Source organism: Apostichopus japonicus, chromosome 12, assembly GCF_037975245.1.
Source record: "Apostichopus japonicus isolate 1M-3 chromosome 12, ASM3797524v1, whole genome shotgun sequence".
NCBI classification, from domain to species: Eukaryota; Metazoa; Echinodermata; class Holothuroidea; order Aspidochirotida; family Stichopodidae; genus Apostichopus; species Apostichopus japonicus.
This window is the reverse complement of record NC_092572.1, coordinates 33006293-33034048: the sequence shown is the minus strand read 5'-3', so window position 1 is coordinate 33034048 and position 27756 is coordinate 33006293. Positions and strand designations below refer to the sequence as shown.

Here is a 27756-nt window from a genome sequence, read left to right as displayed (position 1 = left end):
CGACGTTGTTGTGCATACAGTTCGTGACATTCCATAGAGTGCGGTTAGGTAGGCAATATGTATTTTATAACGCAGTGGCCATAGGCTTGTAATTGGCTATAAGCTAAATTTAGCTAATTGCATCTGCCAAACTAAGTAAGTAGTTGAATCAGTAGGCGTGAATGTTACTACGATTACAATCGAGTTAACGGAGCTGACGAGTATTCAAGATCAAAAGAGCACTGACAAAATACCATGCTAAAAAAACGACAGTTAAAAAAAAAAAAATCGACACTGAAAGGGGGGAGCGGTCGCTCCCCCTGCTCCCCCCTGGCTACGTCCCTGAGGTCCACTAGTTTAGGGTCCTCGGTGACTGGAGTCTGTTTGAGTTTAACCCCTTTGTAGAAGACAGCAGTCACCTGGTGGGTTTGAAGGCTGATCCCTGAGGAGTTTGGTGCCAGATCTGGGGTACTCAATCTGCTCAAGCTTTCAAGACCATGGTCTCCTCTTAATTTCCAGATTTTCGTTATTGATGTGTAGAAGGTTACTGTCTGTTTTTTCCCTACCCTTATTCAATTTTAAATATATTTTTAAAATAATATCGATTTTCCCACAAATGTTTTCCCTACCTCCGTACAGCTCAAACTGAATCACATCACTACACACACGATCAATCAATCTTGACTTTTGACTTGGTAATTCTGACTGACTTGAGACTGATAAAACTATGAATATATAACATACCATAGGATATGCTGATGAACAGGAATACAACTCAAAGTATTACTGACATCTGTTCTCCATCACGGTATCGCTCTATTCTGGATCTCTGATTCGGTCATACTTGCTCAAGAGCTATGGAATGATCAATGATGAAAATGATGTAAAGATAAGGACAAGAAACTGAATGCATATTCATAGCTGTAACTATGATGGTAGCTCATTACAATGACAGTATATCATTGTTATATTATGAATGTTAATGAGAAAAAATGGCACATTATACACAGATTGTTTAAAGGGGTTAAGTCAGTAGCTGTAGCAGAAAGTAGGTTTCGTTTTTATTATTCCTTTAAATCAACATTAACTGATACAGTAATTGCTGGCAATTAATCTCCTGGAATATTCATTGTGCCTGTCAGTGAATGTCAGGTAGATTATTATTAATCTCAAGTCACTTCACATCCACTGAGGATATCAGTTATATGGTAGCTAATTTCCATTGGGGTATTTATATTATTACATTTAATATAAACCTTGCTTAAGCACTTCCTCCCACAGGTCTCTACAGCCAGCTGCATTTAGATCCCCTCCTAGTACCCTGTATGTTGATTTACTCCCATGTCCCTGTTTCCTTGTCCTTAGCATCTGATAAACAGTCTCCTTGTGTCCCTCAGTGGAATCTGGTTTGATGTTCACAAGATCTACTTCCCAATTATGAATTCATCTACAGTATAGGTTTTTAGTTGTCTTATTTACAATCCAAGGATTCCCACACACAATCATGCACGCATTTATACCTTTTTTTTAATGCTGTACACTGAGCAAAGCTTATGTAAATATATTTAAGCACATTCAATTGAACACCTTGGTTCAGTAGGTTCATCATATTAGCTTCACTACAGAGTCACAGTCTTCATTTTACCCATTTGATGTAGCGTATACAGGTTTTTTTTTTTTAATTTGTGTTATTTACATATTTTACATTTGTCATGCCACTATTGTAAGTAAAACAAGATGGCAAATCCTGGAGTTGCAGATCTCATCTCCTCCACACTTCCTAACATTTTTCGTGAAGGGTTAAGTACGATATCTCATCTCCCTATACATTACATGTATGGAGATGATATAATGACAGAGAATACATAATACTATTACCTAAACCTGGGATGTTCAATCAAATGTATACATGATTACTTTGAAGAAAGACTTTCAGTGAAGACACTCAGAGCATCACTAAACTCCATCTAGTGATCAGAATGATCGTCATACAATTTATAATTTTTTTTTCAATATTTCTGATGAGAGCACTCTTGGTATCTTCTGGAAAGGCATACCCAAGTGAAGATATTGCAATAAGTAAGCTCCTTGCCAAGTAAAAATATTTACCATCACATTATTCAATATACCTAAAAACAGTAAACCTCTTGACTTTAATTGTTATATAAATTAATTAGACAATAGTTCTCATATAAGCAGAGTAACAAAATGTATATATTACGTACCAGATAACTGAATGGATATCTTCTTACTTGTCCTGCTGTGATATGACTGTAATGTGCAGACATACACAGTCTAGGGCAGATGTTAACAACCATCATACAGATGATGATGTTAGAAGATCATACCAAGAATATCTACAAAGAAAATAGGAAACATGATAAGTATAGCAGGTGTGTTAATATAACTATTATCATGTACTGTAACTGTGGTCTACTTATATAGCCTACTGACAGACTGTTAAATGTGAATCTTGACTGTTATATTTGTACTAATTTCATGATTTTGAGATTGACTAATACACACTATATGCTGCCATTCAAATGTCACAAGTTACTGACATTCTGTAACTGGGGTCTACTTATATAGCCTACTGACAGACTATCAAGTGTGAATCTTGACTGTTATATTTGTACTAATTTCATGAATTTGAGATTGACTAATACACACTATATGCTGCCATTCAAATGTCACAAGTTACTGACATTCTGTAACTGGGGTCTACTTATATAGCCTACTGACAGACTATCAAGTGTGAATCTTGACTGTTATATTTGTACTAATTTCATGAATTTGAGATTGACTAATACACACTATATGCTGCCATTCAAATGTCACAAGTTACTGACATTCTGTAACTGGGGTCTAGTTATATAGCCTACTGACAGACAATCAAGTGTGAATCTTGACTGTTATATTTGTACTAATTTCATGAATTTGAGATTGACTAATACACACTATATGCTGCCATTCAAATGTCACAAGTTACTGACATTCTGTAACTGGGGTCTAGTTATATAGCCTACTGACAGACAATCAAGTGTGAATCTTGACTGTTATATTAGTACTAATTTCATGAATTTGAGATTGACTAATACACACTATATGCTGCCATTCAAATGTCACAAGTTACTGACATTCTGTAACTGTGGTCTACTTATATAGCCTACTGACAGACTATCAAGTGTGAATCTTGAATGTTATATTTGTACTAATTTCATGATTTTGAGATTGACTAATACACACTATATGCTGCCATTCAAATGTCACAAGTTACTGACATTCTGTAACTGGGGTCTACTTATATAGCCTACTGACAGACTATCAAGTGTGAATCTTGACTGTTATATTGGTACTAATTTAATGAATTTGAGATTGACTAATACACACTACATGCTGCCATTCAAATGTCACAAGTTACTGACATTCTGTAACTGGGGTCTACCTATATAGCCTACTGACAGACTATCAAGTGTGAATCTTGAATGTTATATTTGTACTAATTTCATGACTTTGAGATTGACTAATACACACTAGATGCTGCAGTACATAATGTCAAAAGTAACTCCATAATCGGCCGATTACGTAGCAACATACATGCAGTCACTGATAATGTTAGAAACTTCTAAACTTACACATCTCCACTAGTACCATACACAGAGTTTACCAAGAGAACTAGTATGTGACAAATGACATTTCTTAATTTCTCACACAAACTTTTACCAATTGTATGGATTTATCACATACCATATGAGATGCTGATGTACAGGCACATATTTTGAAGTATCACTGACTTCTATTTTTCATCATGGTACTGTTGCTTCTCTTTTCTCATATCCAGTTATACTGACTCTATAAACTATGACAAAGCCAGTGTTATGTTCATATGAGCCGTAGATCTAAGGAAGAGAAAACAATGCACGTAGATGGAGTCACCTACTATGATATGTAAATATATAAATGAAGGTTTTTCACTTTAAATCAATGAAGCATATGTTATGAATATTATTATTAATAAAGCTGAAATGCATATAAAAAAATTCAATAACATTTTTCTGCAAATGTTCAGAATTAAAAGCCATTGTTTAATATTTGTATTGCTTTCTTAATAGTAAATCAAGTAAATTATTCGCATGCTTATCAATTTTTTTATAAATCAGTAACTTGACAGACCTTTTCTTTCTATATCATATAATAACTGGTCCAAAATATTTCATTCATATTAAGGCAGTTCAAGCACTCTCAGCTCACAGACCAAATATAGATTATGAGAGTTGAAATGATTAACATACCTAACATTTCCCAACACCAGTTCTAAGAGACTCCTACATTTTTGTGAAGCATTCCACAAGTTGAATAATAGCCATATTTCTTCCTACTTGTAGTAAGCATTTGTAGAATCACTTCCTTCCGACGACCAGAATACTCTGACTGAATATCAGACATATCCTCCACAGTCATCTGCGAGATGCAAGATATGGCAATAGCACGGATATAAATGTGTAGGGTTATGTCCGGATTTTACTTATAGAATGACCTCTGAAGTGGATTAAAAGTTTCAAAGAAGTGCTTTTAAATTAGATCATACAGAAATGTAAAACGATTGCCTGGTCATTGGAAAGAGGAAATGAAAGTTTAATCCTCCCACAATACGAAGATTTGTGTAAGTGTTACTTTATTTAAGGAAACTGCAGTATGGATAACTGTTATAATAATAGTGACCTATTATCTAATATTCAATGACAATTGTAAGGAAACTTTTGAGAGAAGCCTGTTCTGTTTTCCAACATTCGGCAAATAGCTGTGCACACTATACTAGATTGTAATTCATTGTGCATTTTATTGACAAAATTAATACTAAAAAGATACAGCATTTTCATGTTTAAAATACAATACGTATTATAACTGCTGAGCTCAAATGTGAGTGAATGAGTCTGCATGATGGACAAATATTGTTTAATATATTAAATGATTTCTCTTACCAGGCTTTGAAAATACTTCTACAAAGTCACTGAATTTTGTTTGGCTCTGCTCATCACTCTATGGCAGTGCCTTCAACTATGGAATAAATAGACATAATTTGGGTATCACCTTCGGTAGAAGTTGGAACTTTAAATATTGGCATTTATTACATGCTTGTATTTCAAAGTCATAAATTACGTTTATAATTTGTAATTTCTCTTTAAAATTTTATGCATTTGAAATGTCTGTTGAGTTTTCCATGTGGAATGATAAGCTAGCAACTTCATCTGCTCAATGTATGATTTGACCTAACAATTTGCATCTTCAGTTGAATGGACACGATGAGTTCCCTCATAACTCTATTTGATCAATAAAGGTTTGCTATGATTAACATCTCATATATATTATTCAAACCTTTGCACCACAAAATGGATTCCAAATTTATGAGCTGACCAACATTTACTGCAAATTCTTGATAGATTTCCTTTGTACTGTAAGGATGTCCATATAGATATTTTGTATTTATAAGTAGTAGCTTGTGAGACTCTCTACAAAAATTGACAGTTGACTGTTGTTAATAATGAGACCAAATAAAAACTGCTGAATATCTCATATGCATATAAATGTTTACAAGACTGTTGTTGCAATTAACAGACTAATATCAGACCTCTTCTAATGCATTGTTGATAGAGCCATGCATCAGAAGAACTAAATTGACATTCATCTAGTTACAAAACTATCTAACATAAGGCTCCTTTAAATCTTAATTACAGCTGCTTGCTAAATGACAATCTGCAGATTGCTTTGCTACTCATACATCTTTGCAAAATTGCTTAAAGACTTACATTAAGTTTATTGCCGAAAAGTAGGTTTTTCATAGTAAGTAATGTTAATTGTTCTTTCTACATACTGATATCCTTTTCATATTTGGCTACGGAATGCACAACTGTATTGTGTAAATATAACACAAGAAATACATAATCTCCCTTACTGATCTCATGTTTGTTGTCTTTGACTTACCTGAAGTCGTTCCACATTGTTTCCTATTAAGAAGATCATCTGACAGGTCCCTACGATCAGTTGCTATTAGAGCGTCTCTCAGTGTTTTGTTTGTTGCTTTTATCCCATGTTTCCGTTTCCATAGTAGCAACATCTGGTAAACCACTTCCTTTTGTCCATTGCTTTTGTTATCTGCCTCTATGTTGCGAAGATCTGTTTCTTTAAGCTTCAGTTTTCTTCCAACATCCCGCCATTCTTTGGAAAGGTTTCCTGACAAGTCCTTGAAATAACCAAAAAAACAAAACGTTTCATCGTTTTGATGCTATTTCACTATGCCAATTGAAATTGAGCTAATCCATATAAGAAACTCCATAGACGATAAACAACTAGAACACTAAATGCTCATATCAGATACTTTTAATGAAATTGAGTTGTGTACTTGACAATTAAAAGGGCTAATGTAATCGTTTTATTTTGCCCCGTCAATACATGAGCTATGTATCATTATCCATGGAAACAGCAGCAATTTTGTGCGAAAAGTTTAACTTTGACAAAAATAGACACAGAATAGACACATATTTGCAACACATTTGTCAAACAGGTGTTTACTGGAAAAAGAGTGGAAAAACCCAGATGAACGGTTGACGCAGGAAACTGTAAGAATGCAGACAATGTTGCAGAATCTCAATACTACCAATGTGCTTGTAGTTGGTTCTTTGATATTTGTTAGTATATCTGTAAAGACAGGTATTTTCAAGGTATTTCAGGTGGAAATTGTTTAATGCATTTTGGTTGACAGAATATTTCCACACAGAGCATATGTTGCATAATCAATTACAAATATTAATAGAGATTCATGTAGATAACGCCATGATAACATTAAAGTCAATTCCAACAAACCGAACATAGTTCTTCGCAAAACTTTAAACATGCTATGAGTCCATTATTGTGTGATATGTTTTGTGGGATTTTACACCTTCAATACAATGCTAAGATTAGCAACCATGTAATACTGTGGTTGACATTTTGGTGTAACCTTATGTGAGTGTATCAGGCAAATAAGGCAAAATACCTCATAATTGGTCTCAGAAATGATTTTTGGTTACAAAAATAAATAGCTTTTTTTTAAACAATTTCATGTTCTACCTACTGATAAACTTTTAAAAAGAATTTTCCGATCTGGCAGCAGAAGCAAAAAAGTAACATCAAATCCCATCTATCATTTGCATAATGATTCCAGCCATTCATTTTCAACAATTTAATAACATAAGCACATAAACACTTACAATTTACAAGCATGCCAAATATGAAAGATAAACATTTATGTTGCCATATTAATATTGTTAATTATGCTTCGCCAACTTATCAATATACAAGCACTGATGTGCCCAGGATATCCTGGATTTCCGGGTATACTGATCGCCACCCTGGGGGAGGGGTCTAATGGGAGGGGGTGTCCCCCACCCCCTTTCATACATTTTTCCATTTTTGAAGGTGCTCAGATGCCAAATGCTGGCACTTGTGTAGCTTTTAAGCATACACAAGTACTAGTTTTGCTAACAATTTACATTTTTAATTTTTATTAGTGAAATATATTACGTACTTGATAAAAGTCATGAATCATACTTGGAAGTTCTCACTCACAACTACTTACCAGCAAAGTTTCATCTTCCACTACTTCGCTATCTATTGTCATTGCTTCAGCTCCTACCGGGTTCCCTTTGGCTTCTCCTCTAATTGCTTGATGAGATGACAAAGAAGGATTCTGTGAGAAAGAAATGGAAAAGGAGATATTTGAGAACCAGAAAGTTCTTATGATTTGTATAGGGCAAATGTTTAGCTGGTTGATGGAACATTATTTTTGAATAGTATGTCACTGAGTACGTAGTCGTTATGCAAGGTAAGGGAATTTTACAGCATACATTTGTAATACTATATAAATTCATTACACATAAATCAGCTGATCCTGGGCATGATTTCTTAATAAAATGGCTAACAGAATGTCATTAATTACACAGTTTGTTATTAATAATGATATCACAATCACCTTTGATAATGCTTGCACTGATTTTTCTTTTACCCGCAAGAGTTTAATGGTCCGCAATCAAGTCTAGCTTACAAAGACTTTGGCTTTTGTGTGAATCAAAGCTCTTGAGTTTCAGTGAAATGCTAAATATTTTTGTGACATAGGTATTCCCATACTTAGTGTGAACATTATTTTGTATCACTAACCGTTAACATTTAATATTAACCTTTATAAGTAGGTGGTAATTTGAATTTTTTCTATATCTATTGGTCTATTGGAACAATGGACTTACTGAGACACACTCATTCAGAGACCTCACAATGGTGACAAAACAGCAGTTGTCGTTTAACCACTTGAATTTCTACCTCAGTCATCATTGTAATTTAAACTATATATTCTGAAAGTACTGAACTTGTGAAAGTTGAAAGTCTCTTAAAATTATTTCTTTGTAGTCATAGCAAAACGTTGCTTCTAGATTAAATCAAACTTGAACTCTGACCTTTCTTCCCCCATCACAGGGCACCTCCCTAACAAACCAAAGAAGCCATCTTCCAAAAAAGGCAAAGTGATGAGCCAAATCAAACGAATAAACTTGTGTAAACATGGTAGTTTGCTTCATCATTAAATGTTTACGAACACGCTGTGTAATAGACACACATATCATCATGCATTCTAATGGTATTTGGGCATTTTATTTGCCCAATTGAGCTACTGTAACAAATCAATTTTCCATGCATTCATCACACAATTATGAGGATATTCAGCGATCTGACAACGTGACACTTTATCTATCTAAAAACAAAAAATTTTGGTGAAATATCTCATCTCAAAGTTATGTCCCTCACTTGAGATATGGTTGATAGAATGTAATCTATTTCGACTGGCTAACCTCATTTCTTTATTGCAGATTTTCTGCATAAGCTTATTATTTTGCATTATATAATCTTGTTAATTTATCCTGGAAATGTGGTACCTTTGTGATGTGTTCTCTGTATTCATCATTTCACCAAAAGACAGCTCTGTGTATTAATTATTTAAGTACCATAAGGCAAAACAAAAACATTAACAGCTCAATTATCATAATGACATCATTCACTCTGCTGTCTACAGATGAATTACAAAATATCATCACAGATCCTCGTCATCAAAAATGCTAGAAAGTGACTTTGTCCTGAAGAGAAAGGAATTTTCCAGCAAGATTGTTAAGCAAGTTTAGCCACCAAAACTATAGGTAAAATCAATACAGAACAAATGCTATTATCTAGAAGTGTTAGGTGTAGGACAGTTATAGAAAACAGAACAATGCACACACACACACACACACGCAGACACACACCTAGCCGTCACATACGCACCCACACACACCAGCACAATTGCAAATGTTACTTAGCCTTTGGCATCTTTACCAAAAATCATAATTTCTCACCACTGATTGTGACAGAGGCCTGAACCTTTATGGGAGGGGCAGAGACAAAGGAAGGATTTAATGATGGAAGGGGTGCTGCCCTGACATAGCATACATTAATCACACAGCCTATTGTATATCAAGACAATGCAGAAATGTCCTAAATGCAGCAAATAACTGAATTTTTGATGCAGGATATAATACAGAATTGCTAAAGAAATCCACCTACTGTACCATGTTAGTAAAATAAATATTTCATTTTTGCTCTAGTACAAGATGGTATAATTAGACAGTAGGAGACCAAATACATGTGCAGTGTACACTTGTCAGAGTACAATAACACACTTTGAAAAATAGTTCAAGGTGAATGCCAATGAGAGACTTGCTTACTTGCATATACAAGCAAAGTCAGTAGCCATAAATTAAGCCCATTCTTTCTCCCATGTTGAATTGCTAGATGCAATTCAAAGCTCACGAAAGTTTATTTTTATTAGTAAGAGTGCGAAAGAGTACAAAAGATCTTGTGTTGTAGGACAGGACAATGCCATTACCAGAATAACAAATTAAATATTGATTTAAGGCAGTACATGAGATTTTAGCTTGGAATGCAGGTGTGCGTGGGGGAAAGGAAGCTTTGGGGTGGGGGTGGGGAGGATATGCACAGTCAATCATTTGCATTGTGCATTTCCAACAAATCAAGTCTCTGAGGAAACAAAGGATCCAATGAACGTGATAATATCAATTAAGTTTATTGGGACTATTTGATCAACATAAACACTAGGTATTCGAGTAGCTTTTGGAATAGCTATTTGAATACTTAGCTCATTTACATATAAGTATTCGCTCATTTAAATAATTCGGCTCTGACGAATACTTATAGTTATTCGAATACTTATTCGCTAGTATTCGAATACTTATATGCTAATTAGTTATGTTATGAAGGCTTAACAGGTTTCTGAATACTTACTTGAATACTTATTGAATACTTGTATGCTAATTAGTTCCAAGTAAGGAGAGTTAGGAATTTGGCCAGCTTGTTGTCCTAGCTTCTTGATTAAATCTGCTATTAAAAGTTGTATAACATTCACAAGGAATAAATATCTATTTGAAATGGAGTATTAAGCACACAATACTAAAACAGTAGGTCTTATGAATAATGATCGATGAAATTTTGGAAACGCTTCAGCTTTTAAATCCTCCGCGGTATATTTCAAATATTTTTGCGCTGTTCAAAGTGTAAGGGTGTTAGCCACTGAAAATAAATGTTTGTTCTTGATCAGAGAACTCTGTGTTTGGTGGGAAGACCAAACACAGAGCAGATACATCAAAACTGGAAAACTGGAAAATTATAATTATGAATAACAAACAATATTCAGCTGATCTGGGCCCAGTCAAAGAATTAAATAAAATAACTTACAGTCGTGAGGTAACACCCAAATGTTAAAGTAAATACACTTAATTTAAAAGTCTGTTCTGGTGAGTTGGCCTGCTGGTGACATCAGATATTCTACAACATCATATATCTTCTACGACATCGGATATTCCACAACATCGGAAATAGTTGAACACAATAAATGGTATTATGAATGTCCGATCCCAAAAAAGTATTATCCTTCAATTTATAAGCAATGGTGTCGCAGAGTATCCTTCAGTAAAATTATGTCAATATCCTCTGTAGTAAAATAATGTCCTTTATAAGAAATGGTGTCCCGGAATATACTTTATTGTAAAATAATATCCTTTATAATAAAATAGTGTCCCAGACTGTCAGTTGAATATCACAACTTCCATAAAAAAAAAATGATAAGGACTACAGTAACTTGAACTATGTAAATTAAGGTTTAAAACAAACTATCCAGCCATTAAAACTAAACTTTCTCTTCTTTTGCAACTGCCTTGCTCAGATAATTATAGCCAACTGCCTAACTCCTTATACCCCTCACAAAACTCCCTTTGTTACTAAAATATATACACACAGACCCCATTTCCTGTGAGAGCTAATTTCCAGGAAGAACAAGATAGTTGCCTAGCAACCTAGAAGAGGTAGAAGTGTAGAGGTTTTAATCCACAAGACAACATACAAATATACTGTACAAATGTAAAACTATGGTACAAAACAAAACGTTATGTAAGAGCTGACCATCTTACGAAAGGAAATAAGTACTCGAATAGGCATTCAATGGAATAGGTGTTCGAATACTTATTGGAATAGCTATATTTAGCATTCTCTAAGCATTCGAAGGAAAGAAGTATTCGAATACCTACAGTATTGGAATAGTTATTTTAAGTATTCGATTAGTTATTCTAAAGTCTGAATGCTTAAATTTTTGAAATACCAACTATATAGCTATTCGAATACTTAGCGAATACTTAGCGAATACTTAATAGTTATTCGTGTTGGGTAAGGGTAAGGAAATCTTTGAATACTTATCGAATACTTATCGAATATATTCGTGTTAGGTAAAGGAACTGACATTATTTTACTGAAAGGATACCCTGGGACACTATTGCTTATTAATTAAAGGATACTATTTTGTTGGGATCGGACATTTATCATACAATTTATTCCGTTCAACTATACTGATGTCGTGGAAGATCTGATGTCGTGGAAGATCTGTACCTGATGTCACAAGCACGCCAACTCACCAAAACAGATTTATAAATTAAGTGTATTTACTTTAACATTTGGGTGCACCTCACAACTCTAAGTTGTTTTATTTAATTCTTTGACTGGGCCCAGATCAGCTGTATATTGTTTGTTATTCATAATTATAATTTCTTTTGATCCAATCCAGTTGAGTTTTCCATTTTTATGTGTCTTGTTCTGTGTTTGGTCATCACACCAAACCCAGAGTTCTCTGATCAAGAACAAACATTTATTTTCAGTCGCTAACACCCTTACATATACATATAATTCATGACTTTAAAGTTATGAAAATTTCCCATACCACAAACACACATGTGACATATGAAATGAGTAGAAACATTTTTCTATCATAAGAAGCTATTTTGCCAAGGAATGTTACAGTTAAACTAGTTACAGTAAAATATTCCAAACATTCTATACCTTTAGAATAAAGGTCAAGTCCGCAAGGTGTGCTCCCTGCCCAGCCTCAAAGTGACACGTACATTTGTGCCTCTCCTGTGTACCTTCCTTGATATTTAGCACAAATGTGCGGAAAAGTCCGTTGGAGGTGGCAGCCATTCTGAAAGTTATTTCCTGAAATGATAAAGGTGAGTCTTTAACTTTATTTTTGTAATTACTAACAGGAATGTAATGTAAATACTGTTAGTAATTCAATGCAATGTAATCAAATGACAGTGTAAATGACAAGGTAAATGGCAATGTTAAATGCATTATGTTACATTGCATTATGTTAAATTGCATTAAATTGTTAAAATGTTAATTGGATTATGTTAAATGCATTATGTTAAATGCATTTAACAATGACATTCCTAAATGTAAATGTTAAATGTAAATGACAATGTTAAATGACAATGTTATATGACAATTTAATTAAATCACAATAGTTAAATGCATGTAATTACTAACAGAAATGATATAGTGCAGGATTGATTTAGTGCACCTATGATATAGTGCTTGATACACTCACCTAATGGTAGGATGTTTCATGGGCAATAAGTACTAACAAGAATCACAAATCCTCACAGTAGATATATACTGACCATCGTAGGAAAACTAAAATCCAACAGACAAATAGCTGATTTGGAAGGGAATCGTACACAGTATACATTATTGACATACTGTACTTCTGAAGAAAAGCTGTTTAAAATCCTTCGATATTGAATGTCAGATCTGCAGTTGCAGATAATATCTTTTCACTTCTTTGGGATTTGATGCCCTTAAACCTCGTCCCTTGTATTCAGAGCAAATCAAAATTTGGAGGTAAAGAGGTATTTTTACTTCTTTTGCTAGAAAGAAACCAGCAAGGAGTGTAAAAATGTTATTGAAAAGAATTGATCATCTCTGAAGAAATATTCATCAGAACTAGGTCTAAGTAGCTGTGTTGACCATGGGATATATGTCAGCTTTTAGAAGGAGGCTGGACTGATTATTTCTGGCCCATTAAATATGAATATTTTACATGCAGAAAGTATTCCATGTCTGTTTCATCTGGAAAGAGAAAGTCCATGTGTTTACTGGTTAAGGGGTTGACTTGTTTTGACTAATTTTATTAGTAAAGGAACCTACAAATTGTTGTTCTGAAAGAACTAATGGACTAGCGCTACTGTGCACACTAACTGCATTCACCAATGTTAGCAATTGTGAATATTTACACATATTAATACAGCTTTCAGCACCTATTTTAGCTAACTGCAGACCTGTCAAACATCATTAAAGCAATCCACCATGCAAAAAAAAACTTGAAAAACGTCTTATTTTCTTACAAGGACATTTAAGTTCCACTATATATGTAAGGAAGTTGTTCTCACAGCTCTGCTCAAATTGCATACATGATATGACATCTTTCAAGATTTACTTTCTTGAGATATTACAGTTATAAAGTTTTCAGGTTTGGGATCTGTTCACCTCAGATAACCTTTGACCTATTGTAGAAAGTTAGGACTTGTTGCATAGTACCAAAACACCAATTCATTGTGCATGTGCACATTTAGTTTCTTATATTTGTAGAATTTAGTTTAAGTTAATTTTCTTGATAATCAGGTGTTTATGTTTTTAACATTTGACCTTATACCAAGGGCTGTGAGTATGATATTTGCCATCAATCTCTAGTCTGAAACATCATGCTTTTCAGGATTTTGGGGTTTTGACCCCAAAGTACCTTTCAAACCATCACAAGCTATATTGCTTGATAAACATCTTCTGCCAGATTTAAATGATATTTTGCAAACTAACATGAACTTATTTTGTTACATGTAAAGTTGAATTAACATGACTTATTTTTAATATTACCTTTCTTCATTATTTTGGATGTTAAGAGCAGTTCACACTCATATATTGCTAATTGAACTGTCTAAATTATGTGAAGTTTAATAATTTACACTTCATGAATATGATGGACGAAATATTTAAAATTAAAATATATAACTTTTGTTAGATAAGAGTCCACCATACCTTTGGGTTTTTGTCTTCAGAGCCATAGGTCCAATCTGGTGGCTCTATGTTGACAAAATGACATGTCAGGGGCAATTTTCCTTGTTTAAAAAATACTGCAGACTGTTTTACCAACACAGAGACTTCATTTATGCTGACAATCTTCAAACAGAGAAGGGAAAAAGGAAGCAAAATGATGTAGAAGAAACAGCTCACAAGGTGCTACAGATATCAACATGTGAACAAGAGCAACAAAAGGCATTGTTCTCACCAGATTTATCATTTGGACATGAGTGTCTCAATGAATTAACCTATTTGGCACCTAAGTTTAGGTGCCAGCATGATTTGTAACTCGCCCACCTTCAAACACTACCTGAAACAACTGAGTGTTTGGCTGGATGGTGCATTCGGAGTAGTATTAATTCTTGATTCGGCATTCTTTTCACTTTGTCTGAGTTTCAGCTGGACATGTGTATATACTAACAAAGTATCTACTATCTAACCACAAACACAAATCTTGTTGAGATCATTCTTGATTTGTCCTTTGCAAACACATTGGTTTAGCGATCTTCTTACTTTTACACAGTAAGCCAAGGAATATTTTCCATTGAGTTAACAAGTATGTGACAGAAACCACACACTAGCAGCCCATTGACTTGGTCACGTGATATCACACTTGCTTTAGTCGATTAAAGTTACAGCGCTCAGTTATGAAGGTGAATGCTAAAACGGAACCCCTTAATAGAAGTAGTAACCTCCACTTTGGAACAATATCAGTCAACAGTTAGTTGGAACAAAGTAGTGACGTATCATGTCATACGACACATACCACGTATATCACTTTAACTGAGCTCAACAGAAGGCTGGCAATGATCAAATTGATACAGAAAAAATGGTGTCGTGTGCAAATACTATAAACAATTTATTCGCGGAACTACTAAACATACTATGACTTAAATTATTTCAACACATGAGCAAAAAACAAAACTTTAATCCCACAAAAGCTCACAAAATTTCAAATAGATAGAGTAAGACACAAAGTCGTTGACATTTTTTAAAAAGTTTGACATCTGGAACTCCATAACCTCACACACAGTTATGTGTGTAGCTAAAAACAACAGACAACATAAAATGTTTAGTGGTTCTGATGTCTAAAACATATTCATAGTGTGGTAAGCCATACATGTTAATATTCAGGAACTTTTGCACACCAACATGAAGAGAATTATCAATTGACTAATGCAGCAACATGTAAAGAAAGGTATCAGTTATCATGTTGACAAGTCTATTTAGTGACTTAGCATAACCAGAGGGAAACCCCTCCCAGCCATAACCCTGCCTTTTAAATACATTACATATGCAGCACATGGGTAAGTTGCAAGCTAACCCTGGCTGAAGTTCATACTGCATGTACCTTTGACCTTCTAAAGCAGCAGGAGGTTCTACTACATATAGGGAAGTCAAATCAGCATAACGTTCACATCTTCATTGAGACCTGACCTTTAGGGATTTCTAAGGGGTTTGACTTCTGCAAACCTTCAATGAGCTTTTGCCTAGATACAACATGGTGGAGGAGTTTTACTTATCATTTGGATAATCTACCTTGCATATATAAATATTTATTAAGGTATAATTCTCCAGATAAAGCATTTTAATATTTTGAGATTTAGACCTCTGCTGACCCCAATGACCTCTGACCTCCATCCACAATAATAGGGTTCTTGTACTCGCTATAAGAAAGACAAATGCCAAATATAAGCTATGTTATGTAACCTATCTTGGGATATTGTGTTTACAAGGTTTGTTTTATAAGGCTTTACAGATTGTGATCTTTGATGAACCCAAAAAACCGTTGACCTACAAAAACACAAAGGTTCTTTCAATCGATATGGGAAAGCCACATGCAAAATAGGAGAGCCAATTAAGTTTCCTATCTGGAGATATCATGTTTACAAGGATTTCAAAGTTTTGACCCCTTGTGACCTTAAATGAACTCTGGCTTACACCAAATTGTGTAAAATCATTACACTACATAATGCTAATCTACCATGTAAATAGGAACTCCTTTGATGTTCAGGTTCTGGAGTCACTGTGTTTCTAAGATTTCACTGTTTGCATTCTGTTGACGCAAAATAACCTTTGATCTCCACCCAAAACAATACAATTTTTGCACTGATTATGGAGAGGCTTATATGAGAATCTACAGAAGTTACCTATCTTGAGATATCATGTTTACAAGCCAAGGCGTCACATACACACACGCCAATGTGACTGCATAATTTTTCTTCCCAGCCTAAAGGCAAGTAACCAAAAACAGATACATGCATTTATTTTAATGAGGTCAAAGTTTATGATCTAATAAGCATGTACAGTATCAATACTTACATCATATTAACCAAGGACATGTATAAAGCTAATTAGATGTACTATTTCAAAGATATCTTATGAACAATTTCATGTTCATATTAATATTCATGATATGCACACAACAAAACAGCAAGGTTGATTGTTTGAATGTAGTGTGACAAACCTAATATGCCACTGATGCAAACCATGGAACATTTGGTTCTTGTCTTGTGTTTAAAAGCCACAGCTTACAATTTGATGGATATTAATGACATAAAGTTGGAGACCTCATGAAAATGTGCTTATTATGTATCAACAGACCAGTATGAACCAAATTTATGTAAAGCCCACCCAATCATGAATATTCATGAGATGAGAACCAAGAACAGTAGGGCACATTTATTCACCATGGGGCATGAGTATCACCTTGATTCAACTTGTGGTTGTCGAGATATCATATTTTCAGCTGTTTTTTTTACGATTTTCCATTAAGCACCACTCAACCATAAATATGAATGAGGTTAAATCAGTGTTGCAAAGAACATGTACATATTATGTAGTTACATAACTATGCCAAGTATAACCATAATCGGACATATAGTTGCAGAGATATTGACTGTTATAAAAATGTTATGGCAGGCCCTGCCCAACCATTAATATTCATGAGATAGGATGCAAACACAATGGGGCACATCTACTCATCATAGAGCATCTTTATACAAAACTTCTACTTGTGTTTGTTGTGATATCGAGTTTAAGAAGCCGTTTTCCATGATTTCCCATTAAGCCCCACACAAACATAAATCGAATGAGGCAAACAATGTTATTGTTGCAGAGGAAAACGTACTTACTATGCAGTTACATCACCATACCACGAATGAACTAAATAGGATATACGATTGAAGAGATATTTACATATTAAGAATTGTATATTAAGCCCCGCCTACTCATTAATATTCATGATGTTGAAATTACAAAAAATAGAGCACATCTATACACACACCCAAGGGCATCTACCTACCAATTATGACACCCATTCAGCTTGACACACACCAGCATGATTGCAAAGGTTACTGAGCCTTCAGCATCGTAACCAAAAATCACATCTTGACTTCTTGATAACTGTAAATTATAGCAAATATCAACACAACCCCACCATTTTATGACCAGGAATCCAAATGACAGCCAATATCAACCAGTGAAGATCCTCACCTTTTCACCCCCTGGTAGTTCCAAGTAATAGCCAACATGAATATGTGTTATGCTTTCAGAGGATGACAGATCCTTAGCAGCATATAACACGATACGTTTGCCTTCAACTATTTCATCACCAATGTCAAATTTCTCCCAGCTGAAATGTTTTAATTTGATCACACAATTTCGCTCAGTTAGTACATAAGGTGTGTCCGGCTGAGGTCTCCACAGAGGCTGGGTGCCTGTAGAATCCAGATGAAACAGAAAGATATTTTACATTTCTTAATAATCATAAAAAAGTTTTAATAGGTTGCATTTATATGACAGATAGATTGTATTATGCAGGAAATAGTCTATTAAATGCAATGACGGAACACTGTAAGAGGCTGTGTTCTATCATAACTAAACATACATTTAAAGCGAGACATGTTCACTTGAATATACCTTCTTCATGATGGCTGTTATATATCTTTGCTTTCCATTCACACCCTTTCTTGAGAACCAAGCAGTGAGGCAATGTCAGTTTTACTGGTTTCAGTAGCTTCAGGTGACTAGGCAGGAGCTCAACCACAACTGATGAATTACTACTGAATGAAAGATCAGAATCCCCCTGGAAATTATATGGAATAATTCTCATCTGAATCAACTGATCCTTCTCCAGAGCACCAGGAGGTATTTCTAAGCTGACACCGGTATCTAGAAGCTCTAGTACTCCTCCATCCTTGTTGACCCAAAGCTCCATTTGCAGTGGATTGGAAGGTAAGTTGTCTGCAATATAAATAATCAGAGAAGTTCAGGGACATTCAGCAGGAATATATTACAATCTTGCTTTCAGTTAAGAGTGGTCTCCTTAATGGTCTTTTTCTTTGCTAGTATTTGTAGTATGAGGACACATCACATATCTGTGATTATATCTGTGTATATTATAAAATTGATAATTTCATATTGAAATCTTACAACCTCATATGCATTGAACTTTGATCCTTTTTTTGCATAAATCAGTTCCCAAGTTTGTATTGTTGTCACTGAAATAACTTAACACAGAAGTCTACAAGCTAAACTATTACACATAATTATTTACAAATACTCAAATTAGAATTACTCCCAGAGGATTGATGTTTGTTGCTGATGTTGTTCAAAGCAAGATTGTTACAAGTTTAACATAAAATTCTTTACATAATGCTAACAAACTTGAAAATGTAATACTCAGCACTTACTGTGACAAAACCTCATTATTTGGAACATAACTATGAAGTGGGCAAAGTTGACATGAGAGTATAGGCAAAATCACCCACTTTCTTAGGAATGACTAACAGTAAGTTAACTACATCATGCATGTAGGGAAGTAAGACAATGATGTGTGAATTATTTTAATAGAGCAAACCTTTTTTGGCGGTTTACCCGTTCCCATGCTCCATGGGTGGTTGTTCCACTGTGTCATTGATACCATGCAGATATACTGACACCATTACTTCAGTATTTGTTTCTTTAAACTGACATTAACACTAGTTACTACATGCTGATTGTAGTAGCTTATCATTAGCTACCACTGTGAATCTTACTGTAAAGACTGGTAAGCCTATCGTTATGCTAGGATAACATTCAAGTCCTACTAACCAAGGATTTATAATTATTTTGCACAGCATAATTTGACTATCTCAATGTACTAAAGTTTGTGGTCACAATAATGCAAAAAGTATCAATCACAGATTGAACTGTGCATATGTCCTGATGTACATATCTGCATGAATATGGACAGTTAGGGCTAACATGATTCCAACTGCTCAATAGTACCTCAGTAGAATGAGAATGGAAATAGACCCAGCTCCTCACACATGATTGTCAGAAGAAAATTCTCAGAATTAAGTATTTGGTTCTTAATACTAGGAGAACACAAGAGGATTTCATAGGAAAATCACAAATAATCTGAGGTAAAAGGAAATATCACTATTTAGATATAAGAAAACAGCCTCAAAAGCCTAGTACTGTCATAACGTTTTCAAAAGTTGATTGATCCTGTAGTAAGTTTATTTTAAGGCCAGCCTCCATAGTTTGCTCCAAGACTGGTCAATAAAGACACAAATATATTATAGCGCAGTTAGTAAAATGTATTGAAAGGAAAGGGCTTGTAGTACCATCTGTGCAAAGAACGCTAACATAATAATAGCAATACTGAGGATGAAGTACCTTCACTGATCAGCAGAAATCCAGTAATGAGTGAAGAATTAAATATGTATGCCTGCTTCAACTGTGATTACAGACTATTTTATACATCAGCACTTATTCTAGAGTTACAGGGATTTCTTTGACAACAACAAAGAAATTCTCGTTAATTAAACATTTTAAGTTCTTAACTGATTGTTCCTATTAATACCAGAAACTTACCAGAGATTGGTTTCAGTGATGGTGATTTTGCTGACATCCTCCCCGGTAATCTAAATTCCATCTAAATGAAGATTTCATCAGACAAGAAAAGGCAAAAATACTTATGGTGAAAAATCATACAAACCTGATAGAAACTATTTCATGATGCCTTATCCTTTTTTTTTTATTTAATGCGGTTGCTGATGTAGGTCAACTTAATAAAATTAAATCAAAACTAAGAGATCACAACATTGAAGCTCCATTTGCCATTACATCAAAATGTTTTGATAATCACTTATCACTAAAAGAACTTACAATATACAACACAATTACCCAAAATCCAGACCAAACAGCTTTCTGATGTTGGCTAAAAAGGCAGATGTTTTATATAATAAGAGATATTTTACTGTTGAGCTTAAGAATAAATTAGATCTATCATAAGCCCATTAACAACTGTATTAAGAAAGGAGGCTCATGGCATTATATTATTCATTGTGAAATATTTGGATAGTTTACAACTTTCCTTAACATAAACTTCTAGTGTATATCGCAGAGAATTAGGTAAAATACTGCAGACAGCAAAGATGTGTGACAAGACATAGGTTGTGAAAGTCCCCCAATACAAGAGCATAAATTCTCTGATGCATATTTCATCTTCTGACTACTGTATACAGTGTTCCAAATTATTTGAGACCTATGTACAATATTGTACGTCATCACAAAATGAGTGGCAACAAAAAAGTCACTCTAAAGGAGTATGAATGTACTAAGTAAAACACTCATCAATGGTGACTTTCATGAGTAAAATTGTTACACAATTTTCAAATTTGTTGACCATTGCTGACATTAATATGACATATAATCCCTGCAAAAACTACTACAAGGATATAGTATTCAAGAAGGGGTACCTACCTACTGAATGAGATTCACTGACACTAAATTACATTGGCCAATGGTGACCTTCCTTTTTTTCTACCTAATTCTAAAACAAACAGCCAAGAATTCTCTAGGAACATCTACAAACCAAGCATGATATTCATCATTGGTTTGAAATGTTGCATTCTTCAGTTCTGCAGTGACATTTGATCTCCACTAAAGCATAAGAAAGTCTAGGATTCAGATGACCTCTGACCACCACAATAATGAAAACAGCCAACAGCTTTCCCAGAGAAATCTTGATGCAATGCTTAAAATTCCATGATGGTTAATTATGTGTTAGCAGGCATATCTCATTAACACTGTTACACACAAACACACAAGAATCAAATATACTTGTTTGCACTTTGTTAAGGAATAAACCAGAAAGCCAAGAGGCTTAGTGGTTCCTTGCCACATTTACAGTGTATCAGAACATTTACTGACTTCCGTGCACAGACAGTTTGTATACTTAATAGGCTGGATCCAAATACCAAGTGTGAAGTTCATCCAAGGTTTAATTTTGGAGCTAATATTGTCACCATGAGTGACATTTGAGTATTCAATCTGGTTGAGCCACTTACCACGTGTAAAGTTCGTCAAAGCTATCCTTTGACTTTTGGAGTTTTCAAAATTACAATTATTTGAAATTTGACATCGACTGACCCCAATTGAAATTAACAAATAACTAAAGCAACCTTGAACTTACTGAGGGGCACCCACATATCAACTATGTGATTCGTCAGGCCAGATTAATTGAGTCTGCTTGTTTACATCGACAGACTTTGCCTCTTGTTGACCTAACTTGACCTTTGACCTCTACCAAAGCTGATTTATGGAGCACCTACCACCCAAGTATGACATTTATCAATGCTATTGATGTCCAGTAAGTTTGTTTACAATGTTTCCATATTTTGTCCAAAGGTAGACTCAAATTAAATTTGACATTGCAAATAAACTAAAGCAGCCAAGAGCTTTGTAACGATTATCAACATACAGAGTTTGAAGTTTGTGGACCACACGCTTGGTGAGTTATTGTGTTTACAAACTTGTTTTCTAATAAATTAGCTATATCCGAGGACACCCTTTATTCCAACCCCTTGTCTGGACAAGAGATTACTATTGTCCACTATTGGTTGACTACTAGTGACACAAATTTATTTTCCCATGTCACCACTCCTTAGGCTGAGACATACATATACGCTATCACCACGTCATAGGTTCCTTTTGCCTTGACTCAAACTCAAAGAGGAGTTTTTGCTGGTTAAGCAAAAGAATATCAGAACACAATCTGAAATGAATGACAATAATTTAAAACAAAAATACAAGATAATGCATCTCACCATCCATTCTCCAGTTGTCACATTTAATGTGTGAATTAAGTGTTCTCCAATGATCCATTCAACTGAAAAAAAAGTATAAATAGATAAAATATAAAACCCTCAGCCACTCTCACATGGAACATTGTATACGTTGCCACATTTCTTTGTTTTGAGAATAAAAAAAAAACATTTCAAAGTTACAGGTTATATTGGCACTAATTCTTATCATATAAATTGCATCACGATCAACTTAGTGAAAACCACAACGTTTTGCACTAATATAATCTAAAACATTTCCTCCCTCCTGAAAAAATAGAGCACTAATGCTGTTAATTAACTGTGCATGATCCCTTTCACTGTAGTAATTTATTTTACTCAGCTGATGATGTTCAATCTACTTTACAGCTCCACACTCACACACACACTAAAACAAATAAACACCTTCTTGAATTGCTGTCTTCACACTTCCTTGTGATGATTGCTATCACTGTTAATATGTCTAGTTTTGTATGAAATGAAGTTTTCTGATTTCAGCTTGTCCAAGCTAGTATAATAATCTATCTCGTTTAACTGTTGATACAATTAGTACGCGGGCTAAAAGCCTTAAGTTACATTTTGTCAACATGCTGGACAGAGCTACATTTCTTACCACTATGCAGAAGCAGGACTAGAATGAAACAGCTTTAACAAAATGTGAGGCTAAGTTATTGTATCAATATACAGAGGAATATCTGTTACATCAAATTACCAAGCTCTTGTTATTCATGAAATAGAATGTATGTTACCTGAAATGTTTCGGGATTGTAAGTTATTCAGATCTTTTTCATCTTTCACAGCCACCGGTGGACTTGGTAATAGTAAACTGAGAAAAAAAAGTAAAATGTACGATAAAATATTAATATTAATTTTCAGGAAAATGCTTAGTTTTCTACAATTATATATTATGATAAGAACTGTATTTTGTTAACGGAAAATTGAGACCAGCCATGCTCACCCACCCACCCAAGATACTTAATTCCAACTCTTGGAATCACCTATTTACACAAGAGTTTCATATTTTAACCATTGCTGACCTCAAATGACCTTTGATCTAGAAGTCTGGGGCACTTATCATCAACCTAGTGTACATTTTACAGATATTATAACTGTTGAGTAGGCTTGTTTTCAGTTTTGGATCTGGTGAACCCAGCTATCTAATGAGCTCTCGTGATAATGAGAACAGTTGAGAACTTACCATATAAGAGTAGAGCTTTAACTGGAAATTTTAAGACAAAAAATACTGATATATTAATAATACTTTATACTGAATAATATGCAGATCAAAAAGACAAATGATTCTATGTCCACGATAACACTTCTAGGCAGCATGTGTGGAAGAGAAGGATTGACTTTGACCAATAGCACTGGTCATAGAAGGCGTACATTGCTAAAAAGGTTACCAGTTCACCCTAGACATGGTCGAAGCTAATCTCGATGTAGCAGACTGTCAGAAAAAGAAATGATGCAGTGAGAAAGCCAAACCTTTTACATGGTTCCCCATTGTTCATAGATGTCAAATGCTTGGGGATATTTCTGCTGAATGTTCTTCCATTAGCTCTATAAATCACACAATCCAATATAACCTTATTTTCAATATCACATATAACGAAAGCTTTAGTTTGGTTTGCCAACTTTGAATTAGTCCTCACCGTGCTACTTCAACCTTTTCATTGTTGATAATGAATTTAATGAGATCTTTATAATCTTGTTGAATCAGCTTCTGGTCCCACCGATTCACTTCAATAGCCCTCAGGGTATTCAAAACTCCCAACGAGACATCAGCCTTCAAGATCAGGGCTTTCTCTGTAATTTTTTCCACAACATCTGAAAGCTTCAGACATTTGATTGGAATCTGGAATATAATCCACAGATATTGTAGTATTTCAACCTGAAATCAGTACCCAACAATAACAAATGGAAACCATAAAACTAGAAACCTGATGAGAGACATTAAGATTAACTTTGTTTGCTAGTGAAGATATGAACATTGTAATATGTCCTATGTTGTGTATTTAATCAGCTTGAGTTGTCTCATGCATCACAATATCCTAAGGATTGATTAATAGCCAACCTTAATAATACCATTGACAAAATGTGTACTTTACGATACACTGATCTTGTAAATTAAATAGATAGTTCAGCAAATGATGATGTTGTATTGAAAATGATTCACACATCCCAGAATGATCTGTCACTGTATAATACCTGTAGATCAATTCGTATTTTAGTCTGATATCCACAGAATGAATACATTAGGTCGATCTTGTACCAAGATCAAATTTAATCTCTGGATTGAGAACTACATTTCAAGAAGTAACATATTTAAAATAAACTTACACCATTAATATCTCAACATATTAGATTTACTTAAGGTCTGGCACAAATTGGTGGTAGACCTATAATGTTGCATCCTACAGATTGATGTTGTACTCGACACTGGACAATTGAATGTTGTATTCATGCACATTTCAGATTATGTATCACATATATCTGGATATAAGCAGAGGTTTGCTGTGTATTTGAGCTAAGAAAGTTGTATTCACACTTTACCTGTGATCTTGAAGCAAAGGTGAGCATAGAAACCTTTGACCTCAGTAGCAGTCGACTATCTTCAGAGCTGAAGTTGACGGAATCTCTTCTACAGACCTCTTTGACAATGTCCTTGAACTTGTGCCCTTTGTAACCATCATATTCAGCAAAACAGAGGCAGATGCAGTTCATGATGTAATCAGGAATCTCACCATCTCCTGTTTTAAAGTCTCTCATTAGAAAACTGGCAATGACATGAAAGCTGGGAGGACAGATGTGACAAGTGAAGCGCAAGACATAATGGAGATCAGCTGGGTCTATGTTATCCAGGTGTTCTCTGAACAATTGATATATGTAATGGTGTTCAGTTGATTTGTGACCCCAGAACAGGAGAGCTAAATACTGTGCTGCAAACCACTCTTGGATTAACTTATGGAGGAATTTGACCTGTAACGAGATATATTTCGGAGTTTTTCTGTTCAGTAAAGGTTCTGATTTTTCCTCTGTTGATTCCAATATTGGATTACTCTCTGATTGATTGACAGATGCCAAAATATCAGGTTCAAGGGATACTCCTCTATTTATCTCTGTAGTAACATTAGACTCATCACTGATGGAATCATTCTGGGGACTTCCACTGCCCGACTCAGTCTGAAGATCTGGAGTTCCTTCCTCAACAACAAGTAACCCAGCATCTGTCCACGTTTTGCTATTACTGACACATCTATCCACGAAGTTTTTCTGCCAAAACAATTGTTGGTTTCCTTTACAGAGGCCGTTAAAGGCAAGTTCCTCCAATGTAATGTGGGGTTCTATTGATACTTCACTCTCTAATCTGCTCTCATCCTCTTCACAAACTGATTCCAGCTGCTGGTTAAATAGATGACTCTGGTTGTCTTCCTCATCCTGCACAGAACACAGAATATCTACAATAGCCTTCACGAAAGGAGAAACCCTGTCGAGCTGACCCTCTTGTAACTTTCCTAATCTATCAATGTTATGTACTAACAACACAAAGAGTAGTGGAACATTACAAAGATCAAGAATAAATGGAACATTATCAATCAATTCCTTTACTTCTTCTTGCCTTTTGACATCAGCAGAGAAGAGTTTTCCAATGTATTCATTCCTTTCGTCCTCACCAAAGCTTCCTATCTTCAACATTGGACCTGGAGGTAGATGCTTGGCATAATCTGTCCTAGCTGTGATTATAACAATGCAGTTGGGCAGTTTCTCCTTTGTCATTACTCTCATGACTTCTGAGGGACTTCCATCTTTGGTTCCTCCATTGTATTCTTCTAACCCATCCAATATGAGGTAGACTTTCTTCTTACCACTGTTAAGCATAGACTCAATATCCTCTTCTGTGATGGGAATGTCTTTACGGGTGTAGAACATCTTGATAGCTTGAATAATTGTCATGTCATCAACAATTTTCAAGGGCAGATAGATGACCATGGGGATATCCATAAGCTTTCCACAACACCAGTCATAGGCCAACTGAGAGGAGAGCATTGTCTTGCCGGAGCCTGGCTGTCCTTCCACAATGATTCGAGTCTCTGCTTTTAGTCTTTCATCAGTAAAGATATCTAGGTAGTGCAGCTTACATTTTCGATCAACTTCTCTGCTAGATATTTTTGAACCAGAATTTTTTAAGACTAAGCGGCTGGCAATAAAGAGATCATTAGATTTCCATTGACAAGACTTCATCCAGGGGACAGGAGTCATTGTTTCAAACCAACTCTTCATCTTCTGTTGTAAGCATTTCAGGAATAAGCTCTCTTTGTCTTTAAAACAAGGAAACAGAAACGACAGTTCAATTTATATTGAAACAAGTTAAAATGTTACGCAGTTTATGACAATATAAAGAATATCTACCATACTGAAAAACAAGTGTGCTTTGATATCAATAGTTTGGGCAATCTCGTAACACTGTATCTTTGGTAACATTTCTTAACAACTACAGTAGTATAATCTTCAAATGTAAAGGAAACTCACTCCTAACACAAACTAAGACATGTGTCATTGCTCAAACATGCTAGTCAGTTTAAAAATTACTCAGTAATACAAACAGCAATAACAAATAGTTTCATACATCCAGACTTGAAAAAATTGGAAACGCAGATGTTATTATATTTCCTTCATACCATCAGATACTGTTCTCTATCTGCAATTCATTATCAATGACACTACATGTACCACTATTGAAAATCCAAATTTAAATATTAATTTTCTTTTATTTAGAGACAAACATTGCACAATAATTGCTGTCATAAATGGAAAGAATTGATACTGTCCTTATTTATTTGTCACTGATCAAGTAGGACTCCTCCATAATTAGGAGCATTGTTAATTGTGAAGTCATTTGAGTACACTGCAAACTGCAGCTTCCTGGGACACGACTAAAACATTTTCAAAGGATTAATATCATAACTTTAATTTTACAGGAGAAAGAGGTGTTGGTATAGTCACTGTATGACATCACAGATTACACAGTAGAACAATGCACTAATCATAATAAAGTGAAAACCTACATTATTATATTTCTCAACAACATACAATGCTATGAAGCTGTGAGTTGCATCAATGTGCTTCAGTT

General features: G+C 34.7%; 2 protein-coding genes and 2 long non-coding RNA genes across 7 annotated transcripts in view; 1 reads left to right on the top strand and 3 right to left on the bottom strand.

The window, feature by feature from the left end:
• Positions 1–27756, bottom strand: part of LOC139977739 (uncharacterized) — a 292233-nt gene that overhangs the window by 10112 nt on the left and 254365 nt on the right. For all 3 annotated transcript variants that reach the window (XM_071987308.1, XM_071987307.1, XM_071987309.1), the window contains 16 exons: positions 25179–26944; positions 24278–24480; positions 23375–23451; positions 22611–22672; positions 20374–20434; positions 18433–18756; positions 18007–18230; positions 14470–14610; positions 12439–12591; positions 7595–7705; positions 5962–6220; positions 4962–5037; positions 4272–4440; positions 3727–3878; positions 2205–2336; positions 724–834 (listed from right to left, as the gene is read on the bottom strand). In XM_071987308.1, the coding sequence (XP_071843409.1) occupies positions 5015–5037; positions 5962–6220; positions 7595–7705; positions 12439–12591; positions 14470–14610; positions 18007–18230; positions 18433–18756; positions 20374–20434; positions 22611–22672; positions 23375–23451; positions 24278–24480; positions 25179–26944 (3404 nt within the window). In that variant the 3' untranslated portion in view covers positions 724–834; positions 2205–2336; positions 3727–3878; positions 4272–4440; positions 4962–5014. The remainder of the gene's footprint in view (positions 1–723; positions 835–2204; positions 2337–3726; positions 3879–4271; positions 4441–4961; positions 5038–5961; positions 6221–7594; positions 7706–12438; positions 12592–14469; positions 14611–18006; positions 18231–18432; positions 18757–20373; positions 20435–22610; positions 22673–23374; positions 23452–24277; positions 24481–25178; positions 26945–27756) is intronic.
• LOC139977744 (uncharacterized) overlaps positions 1–27756 on the top strand; it is an 831623-nt gene that overhangs the window by 634313 nt on the left and 169554 nt on the right. The window lies entirely within an intron of this gene.
• LOC139977776 (uncharacterized) overlaps positions 1–27756 on the bottom strand; it is a 226329-nt gene that overhangs the window by 70501 nt on the left and 128072 nt on the right. The gene's annotated exons all lie outside the window — the stretch shown is intronic.
• The window catches only part of LOC139977780 (uncharacterized), a 60965-nt gene that overhangs the window by 10112 nt on the left and 23097 nt on the right, over positions 1–27756 (bottom strand). The gene's annotated exons all lie outside the window — the stretch shown is intronic.